At 36.8% G+C, this 9,828-nt stretch overlaps 2 protein-coding genes across 2 annotated transcripts in view; both read right to left on the reverse strand.

The window, feature by feature from the left end:
• Positions 1-696: 696 nt before the first annotated feature.
• LOC117111471 lies at positions 697-9,140 on the reverse strand. The gene is made up of 7 exons (XM_033254393.1): positions 8,487-9,140; positions 6,478-6,772; positions 5,001-5,176; positions 3,678-3,996; positions 2,506-2,769; positions 1,301-1,423; positions 697-917 (listed from the first exon to the last, which is right to left on the reverse strand). The coding sequence occupies exons 1-7, from the start codon at positions 8,670-8,672 to the stop codon at positions 697-699; spliced, it is 1,584 nt and encodes a 527-aa protein (XP_033110284.1). The 5' UTR covers positions 8,673-9,140.
• LOC117111473 overlaps positions 8,736-9,828 on the reverse strand; it is a gene marked incomplete at its 5' end in the record, with an annotated part of 15,256 nt that continues 14,163 nt past the window's right edge. The window contains one exon of the mRNA XM_033254394.1: positions 8,736-8,750. Within this exon, the coding sequence (XP_033110285.1) occupies positions 8,736-8,750 (15 nt within the window). The remainder of the gene's footprint in view (positions 8,751-9,828) is intronic.

The following is a 9,828-nucleotide window of genomic DNA, read 5'->3' on the forward strand; positions in this document are numbered from 1 at the left end:
ACTTTGATTTTCCCGCCAACCTCCCCTGCTTCCTCCATATATATCAGTGCACTAGGTATGTGCGTGTGCACCCAGATTGTTAGTAATTAATTAGTTTTTAGGTATATTGATTTGATGCTTAATTTGTTAAATTAACGTTTTACAACTCTTCATGTACGATTTATTTGTAATCGCCATTGAAGTATTTATGTATTGATCACGTGTCAGGTGTATGTCGAATGTAACAGTCTGAACTTATATAGTCATTCTCTATATTTATCTTATATATTTATATATACTCTTTATATTTAATCTTATATTTATATATACTCTTTATACTTAATCTTTAGGGGCAGCCTTATGTTCCCATTCTATAAAATGTTTAGCTAATATAACGACATCAATGGGTGGCTGCCCCATTACACGTTTTGAGTTATCTATATATTAAATTGTTTTTCGTCATTGAATAAAATGACAATTTCCATCCAATCCGGTGTTTGCTTTCTTGTTTCGGCTTGTACTCGCGTCCTGCGGTATAAAATTGATAATTTGGACCCATTTTTAAATATGTGGACCAATTCTTTGTGGACCCATTAGAAACATGGTGGCCTATTCTATGAGTCCGTAATCTATAGTACGGTAGGTCCTACACTAGTTTTAGAATTTACAACAATAGGGCCATCATGCCAGGGTGACAACGATACTAGCATTTTATACTTACCCAAGATTATAACTTTCTGAAGAATTAAATTCATAGGTCAGCTGTAATACCGGCCTCGATGATGCGTCACGCCTGATGGAGACCTGCGTAGTGGTATTTTCTATAAGACCGTCTTTATTTACTAAAACAGCTATATTGATAAAGTCCTGTGGTGATGACAGCGGTATAAATGAGAAGTCCATACAAAAGGATGTCTGCTGAGCTTTCTCAACGATTTCTTGATCAAAATTAAATTGATAAATTACATTACAAATAATATCATACAGGCAACTGAAAATAAACTTTAACACGATATAAAAATCATGAAGTACAAAATAATTTTGCCGACGGTTGTACGACTGTTGTACGTCAAAGTGCGTTAAGGCCAACTCAGACAGCGTCGTACGACGCAGCCCGACGCGATTTGTTGTCGCGTCGGGTCTGTGTGAGTTAAACGCAGACGCGATGGTGTGCGTCGTGGGCAGTCGCGTCGTAGAATATTAAACATGTTTAATATTTCTCCCGACTGCTCAAGACTGTCCCCGATGATAAATCGGGTCGGGCTGCGTCGGCCGACGCTGTCTGAATTGGCCTTTACGCACCGGTCCTTAGAACACATACCTTGTTCACAAACAACAGCTATGTCTAAATCAAGTCCTTCACATTGTTTGAAAGTCCATGTTCCATTAACATCAATAACTGCACAGTTCGTTGTCCAATCACATGCCTTCAGTGTCTGCCAATCTAAATTCGATCAACAATTAATGTAAAATGTCATAGGCTTATATTAGGACCTCTTGGATGGACGGATGGATGGATATATGGTTCAAACATCAAGGTTAACCCACGAAAGTCGGAAGTAAGAAGACCTATTTCCAGTGGGGTCCTACTGGTGGTGATTGGGTAGTACACTGGAAGACAATCCCCTACTTTTTTTTCGAAGAGTGTGCACTGCGTCCTTTAACGCGCACATACGGGCCACAATGCCCACAGGACCAACGGCTTAAACGTCTCATCTGAAAGACGGTGCGCTATCGTAACTTGCATTTCAGCACTTCAGCTGAAATACAAGGAGAGTACAAAGGTGGTTACTCCCCTTTTGTTTCCAGTTTTTAAATATTTAAAAACCATTAACCGTTTCTGTACAACAATGTTTCTGTACAACATATATTTTTCTTCGGGAGCCAGGCCTTAAGTGCTGCAATTAACTAACGATTTTATTTTAAATGCTTTTGCTGTGGCTTCATACACGGAGTACCACAGTCGTGTCGTCACAACACCAGGTGGCGCCCTCTGGACGTTGGCTACCGTTCATTACGCCTGAATGACTTCATAATGGTTTTGGATAGGCTTTTTGGAATAGGCATTTTAAAACCTAATAATTTTACTTCAAAATGTACTAAAACACAAAAAGCTAGCATTATATTAGTTATCGAACACACATTTAATCATCAATTAACATTTACAAAGAAAAATTAAGATACAACTTCTTAATAATTATGTTAGAAATTGGGGTCAATGGTTTGTCAGTGGAGAAAATGGCATCGGTTGAACTCATTTTGTGTCGCCGATAGCAACGGAGTAGTATCACGTGGTATCATGACGAAACTCGGTAGTACATTACTTATGTCTAAGTGATACCAAGTCATGTGACCATTTTCTTATTTCTTTTAAAAGTGTTGACATGAACTATAAACTTCCTTGTGATGTAGTGAGAAGTCTCATTATATATAGTGTGTGTTCATTGGATTACGATAACAGTTTGTCATGTGTGAACCACTTTGAAATGTCAGTAAAATTTTGTTAATATCTTTTGATAAACTTACTTGAGTAGACGGAATCATCTTTGTCATCGGCCCACCTCCAATCGCCCTCTACCGACAAGTCTGTTATTCCAAGCCATATGACCAGACTACCGTTGCTGTTATTCACAAATTGTCTTACAAATGTATTTTCATGCTCGGATAAAATGGATATTATAGTACCGTTCACATCATTACACATTCGGGTTGCGTTACTATAAGAAGATGCATTACCAGCATACGTGTAGCACTTGTTACCATTAAATTGCCATCCTCTCGCACATGTATCTGTAAATGTAAGAGGTCCAACTCTTGGGGTTTAGTTGGAATGTAATCCTATTTCAAAAAGCACTACCGCAAAATAGAGGGCGTGCTTCAACAGGCAAGTTTCGAATTGTAATACGGCGCCCCCCTATCGCGTGGGGTAGTACTTTTTATTTAACAATACATTGTGTACATACACAAGTAGGTGGTATAGGCCGCCACCAAGATTAGAGTATAAGTGTATGGCCCAGGTGCAGTTTGGGTAAACTTATTTAGCGATGAAATGTTGACTATAATTGTTCCTTAACAATTCGTCGCTCACATCACGAACTAACACAATCAAAGTAGATTGTGTTAGTTCGTGAAATCACAGTTGCGCGTCAAAACGAGCGCGTATTGGTTGTCAAGCAATTTTGTATTCTTTACCACACAAAAAGTCCTTAACGACAGCAGTGCGTATTTTGACGCGCTTTTTTGATTTCACGAACTAACACAATTGAATTTAATTGTGTTAGTTCGTGATGTGAGCGACGAATTATTTGTACGCGGAATAAAAGGTGCTACTCCCACTCCTCCCACCCCCAAAAATGGCATCTGGTACAACATTAAAATAATAAAAATCAACAATCAACCCCCCTCTAAGCAATGAATGAACAGAATTAGACAAGTTCAGGTACACAGTAAATACGCATTAGCATATCTTATATAGATGGATGAGAGGGAATTGACCCCTCTATCTAAACCATGGCTAGACATTACATTTTGGTTGAACAACTTCAATTTACGCTTTAAAATCACGAGAAATATAGCATGATGAAAAAGACCATATTCCTCAATGGCCGGAGTAATGTTCGTGGACGGAGGTACGCAAGTAACCCACCTGCCATTAGTAATTGTTACGGATTGAAAATGTTGCGTCATTCACTACTTACTTTCTATAAGCTCCACTGAGCCAATATTGGTCAGAAGTTTTTCGTCCACCGCAGCGTCCTCCGAGGAGCTTAACTGGTAAGAGAACGCATCTGTGCTCAAATTCAACCTGCTGCCGACCGTGTGAACGTGGATCGCGTCGAGTATAAAATTGAACACTAACAGATCTCCTGACGACGTAAGTTGAATGTCGATGTTCACGGATGTATGTGATTCAGCAAATGTAACATTAACTGTGCAGTCAACAGGTGTTGACACCAAGACATCGTTTGTTGGAGAACATTCCACTACAAGAACCGGCGGACTATGATGGGCTGTTAGCTGTAAAACAGTAATATAAATTTGTCACGCTCGAATAAGACCCACTCTCAAATAAGCACGACACCAAAATTGATTTTGCGTACTTTAATGACAGGGATTAAAATAATAAAAAAAAAAAAAAATAAAAAAATGTTATTGAATCCCTAGCTATATTTAGAAAGATTTCGAAATCCTAGGCAAATGATAAAAAAAAAATGTAGGGTTACGTCAACTTACTTCCAAGTCAATCACACTTTTTCGTTACAGTGTATCTGTCTTTTATGAGAGTTATCAATCATATTCGTAAGTAGAAAGCACCACAGGATGTGATGTAGCTTTTCTCCATCCGATAATTGTTTTTGTAAGATTACGAAACCTTTTTTAAACGGGGTGAGGGTATAAGAGACAGCTGTTTCAGGTATGTGAGTAGCACATAACATTGATTTGCATTGAGATTAAAAAAAAATTAGTGGCAAAACGCGGGGGGGGGGGGACGTGCTCCTCGTGCCCCTACTGGATCCACCGCTGTGGTACATAATAATCTAAGAGAGAGATGATTAAAGGTCAATGTAATGAAAATTCTATTTTGTACCCGCGACCATAAAGGAGAATAATGGAATAACCCATACACGTATTACTATGTATTGTTCGGTATTTAGGCACACTGCGGAGGTATGCACTAAAGCTGGTTTTCCACTAGGCGAATTTATTCGCGCGAATCAAAGCGTCGGTTCGCATCCTGAGCTCTGATTGGTTGCGCATTTGTTCGCTTCGCAAAAACTCCGTTAGGAATGTGAATGCACATGCGCATGAACCGACTAATGGAAAACGGGCTTAAGGAGTGACTGTTCCGATTCCCACCCGAATCATTTGCGAGATTTTTTTCGCAAGTATTCGGGAATATACTAAGCATTCAGTACTTAGGCTTATAACAGGTCAGAGTGCAAGCATCATTTCGTATTATTTCTCCTGACGCAACACGCCATCGGAATGTTTTCATAAGGTTACAAAACTTTATTATTTACCTGTGTTTCAACAGGAACATAGTTAACACTCGATTCCACGTACACAAACTGTGTTGGAGAATAGTGAGCATATAGGTAAAATGCATTTGCGCCCTCTGCATGCAGGTTACACATTTCATGGCTCACGGTTACCTTTGCATAGATTTCGTTGTAGCGTGAGGACTGAGCGCTATATCCTGCAGTTGAATAGATTTAAAAAAACAAAGTGTTATTTTGCCGGTCAAAACTCGAATCTAGCTATCGTTCAGGTTATGGTTGGAGAGCGCCTTCACGAATCATCACGAAAACACGGTGATTAAATGTGAGGTATAGGTCGCAAAATAATGTGGTGTGTGGTGACTACTTGAGTGTGATTTTTTTAAATTTCGACATTTTCAATTGGGGAGGAGGGGAAATAATTCTTATCCAACCTTCCTGCGTCAGCCCCACTCTATTATCTTTATTTATTACAACATTATTTGTTCCTATATTAAAGTAATGTGCCGATATGTATTATTCATTGTTTATATTTATTCACGTATGCCTATAATTATAATTATATGCGCATCATTATAATATATATTTATAGCATTACCGCAAAACGATGACATATATTAAATATATTAAACATCCCCCAAAATTATTACATATACATTTTAAGTGTTACAGTTCTTACTTTAAAAAACCTTCCATATTTTTTGTAGCTCTTTCCACTTTTCTTTAGACTTTTGTTCATTATTATACATGTCGCATTTAATTCTAAGCAATGCATTGTATTTAAAAGAACTATATAATGAGGTACGCCTTGATTTATTTAACTCTGACAATATATATATATATATATATATATGTATATATATATTATTTATTTTTTTTTCTTCTTGTTTTTAATAAGTAATGTGCCGATATGTATTATTCATTGTTTATATTTATTCACGTATGCCTATAATTATAATTATATGCGCATCATTATAATATATATTTATAGCATTACCGCAAAACGATGACATATATTAAATATATTAAACATCCCCCAAAATTATTACATATACATTTTAAGTGTTACAGTTCTTACTTTAAAAAACCTTCCATATTTTTTGTAGCTCTTTCCACTTTTCTTTAGCCTTTTGTTCATTATTATACATGTCGCATTTAATTCTAAGCAATGCATTGTATTTAAAAGAACTATATAATGAGGTACGCCTTGATTTATTTAACTCTGACAATATATATATATATATATATATATGTACATATATATTATTTATTTTTTTTACGTCTTGTCCTCAATACTTCGTCAGCGTAACTATATATATATATATATATATATGTATATATATATATATATTATATATATATATATAATGCATAACATTAAATGCAAACAATTATAGAACTTTGAGTTCACAATTATAAAAATGCATATTCATTATTATCCATACATTTATAATTATTATGTACGAAATATCACCAATACAAATACATACTGATAACTTACCGGCATTCACCATTCTACCTAACACGACGCTTCTCCCTGGAATGCCATCGGTTACTGGCCTCGTCACACAGGGTATGTTGAGTCCATACATCGAATTTTCATTAAAAAACTTCTCAATACCTATTATTTTCAAATTGCTGCTGTCAAGTTGTGGCGATTTCCATTTAGGAACCAACGTATAAGAGCGATTCTGAAGTTTGGGTATGGACAAATAGAAGTAGACTTGTATCGAATGTTCTGAAACGCCGGCGTTTCTACTAAAACGCATTGTAGGTTCTTGGATGTCAGGTCCATACTATAAAATATCAATATCAACATATTGCAAATGTATCAATTATACATTAAATAATTAAATGTGTACTCCAAAGCGTCATAGGCCTATGCATATTTTTTAGTTAAAAAGAAAAGAGTCTTAATTATTTTTAATGTGACTGGTCGTGATGCAGTATGTATTAGGTATTATGTTAACTCGAGTAATGCAGCTTATAACACATATAAATTCAATTATACGATGCGATGCAATATTGTGACGTGACATGACTTTGGGTGACAAATGATGGGACATGATGCAAAGTGTAAGTGTAAAAACGAACTTAAAAACTAATTTTTGCCTGTCATCTATATAATAACGTAGTCACCAGATAGAATATATTGATAATCTGCTAATCGTCTATTTTTTCCCTTTCTATAAGAACTCTACTCGTTTACCTCCTCGGTGTACAAAAATCATTTAGATATTGTTAACTGTATATATTGTATTTTGTTAATTTAACTGTAATTTTAGTATTTTATGCACTGTATGTAAATTGTTAATATTTGTCTTGTCATTATGTATATCTTGTGTATTTACAGCTCAGGAAAACAAATTTCATAATACTGTGCTTGTATATGTATATACATAAATGGAATCTTGAATCTTGAATCGTGATATGATATATGTAATACTATGTGATGATAAGCCTATAATATTACAATGATACGAAATTTGATACTATGTAATGATATTATATAATATAAATCATCGTATATTATATTCTAAAAGAGTGTAAAAGCAATTCAAACACATTTCAGAATTTGAAAATTTGATAAATGGACTTTTCCGGCAAGCCCCTTGAACATTAGGGAGCTTTCGATTGCACGACGACGCGTCGTCGCGACGGCAGGACGTAGAACGTAATGACGTCACTAAAAGTCATCTGCGAATGCGAGAACGTTAAGGTCACCTCGTCGACTACGTATGCAGAGAACGTAGGACGCCAGGTAGGACGATCATGCATGAGTGATTCCGTTCTATCGTGGCGTCGTCGCACAAATCGACAGCTCCTTATTGCGTTAAAACCACTGATCTCTACTACAATAGTAGAGATCAGTGTTATAAACTATAGCGTAAAGCCTGTTTTCCACTAGGCGTATTTATTCGCGTGAATCAAAGCGTCGGTTCGCTTCCAGAGCTCTTATTGGATGTTTATTTTCGCTTCGCCAAAAATGCTATAGCAATGTACATGCGCATGCGCATGAACGGACGCTTTCGATTCGCACGAATAAATTCGCTTAGTGAAAAAACAGGCTTAAAGCTGGTTTTCCACTATGCGAATTCATTCACGCGAATCCAAAGCGTCGGCTTATGCACATGCGCATTCACATTCCTATCGGAGTTTTTGCGAAGCGCAAAAATGCGCAACCAATCAGAGCTCAGGAAGCGAGCCGACGCTTTGATTCGCGCGAATAAATTCGCCTAGTGAAAAACCAGCTTAAAGGCCGTTTCCACTAGGCAAATGTTTACCCACACGCATGCGCAATTAAGAATCTTGTGATGACAACTGTGTATAGGCGAAAAATCTTTGACTCGCGCGAATAATTCGTCTAGTGGAAAATGGCCTCAAACACGTGGGTTTATAATTGGACAAAACGTGTGCTTGTTAGACACGCGCACGCATTCCTGGTGCAATTCTGATTGGACAGATGTTAAGTTTGATTGACACTCCGGAAAGGCCCATTATTGTTCATACCGATTCATATTGGTAAGGATTTGAATCCTCCACTTGGAAGACGAGTCTTGATCTATTTAGTTGACCTGACGGCAGGGGCTCATCGTTTATCAGCACAGTAACCACCGCGTCTGACGTGTCGGCGGCGGGTCTATCTTCTAACACGAATCCTAAATATAAATCGAGATTCTCCTCCTCGCTTCCCATGACTAAATATACAATATAATTCAAAAGGAGTAAATATAATTTTTCTTTTATGGCCAAGTGTCTTCAACATGATGACAGCTATAAGTGGAACAAGTAACAAGTAAGTGAAGTAATACATATTATGGAAATATGTTAGGCTACTGCAGTCATTTACCTGAGCATGTAGTCCTGTTTGGAACACAGTGGATTCAGTAGATCGCTAACAGCAAAGATACTACACATTTTAAAACTTTATTAAAGCAAATTATTAGATTCTTAAATCGATTAGATCCCTTAAATTCATAAGCTAAAGGAGTTTCCCTGACGTATGCCTACTGAGCTCGGCCCATAGACTCTGGGCTCTGCCACGACAACCACCAGGCTTCGCATTAGGTCCTAATGTAGTAATTTGTTTTTAAGATCCAGGCCCGGGATTTATCAATCTCAGCTTAGCAAATGTCTTAAGTCAAAAAACGTTAAGATGTCCCTATAAATATCTTAAGCTGATTTAGTACCCAATCTTAGCAAAATCTTGGCTTAAAAATAGTCTTAGATGGTGCCAACGTACAATCGACTTTCTAATTTTAAGCAATTTTTAAGCTAAACAATATGGATAAATTTGACATAAGCAAAAAAATGGACTTCAGACGAATTTAAGCTGGTTTCTAGTTTTATAAATGTGGCCCCAGGACGTTAATGTTTCTAAGTATTCTAACATTGGATAATTTTAGTTTAAAGAACAAAAATGTCAAGCATTATTTCTACAGTCAGTGATAAAAAATGTTGATGTTCGCGGATCTAATTTTTCAACTCATCATCCACCAAAGTATCCCACTCCCTAAAACGTGTTGCAAATTGCACTTACAGCTCAGAAACCTTCGACATTTACAGATATGACTGTAAGAACAAGCCTTAGAAAGGAATGACCCGCACTGTTGTAGTCTAGGCCAGGGTTGCCAGATAGTCGACAGGCTTCACGGCCAAACACACGCCATCTCACGGCCAAATTCGGCCAAACTTTTTTTTGATATCGGCCAAAATTTGGCCAGATTTTAATCCGATTAGAAGACAACAGTGGGTACATTCATTTGAAATACTACAAAAATTATACGAAAATCAGCGCTCATTCGTTTGAAATTGAAGAAATTCAAATGATATACACAGAACAATGTTAAAC

Source organism: Anneissia japonica, unplaced genomic scaffold (assembly GCF_011630105.1).
Source record: "Anneissia japonica isolate Jap-2015-1 unplaced genomic scaffold, ASM1163010v1 scaffold6365_len125945_cov166, whole genome shotgun sequence".
NCBI lineage: Eukaryota > Metazoa > Echinodermata > Crinoidea > Comatulida > Comatulidae > Anneissia > Anneissia japonica.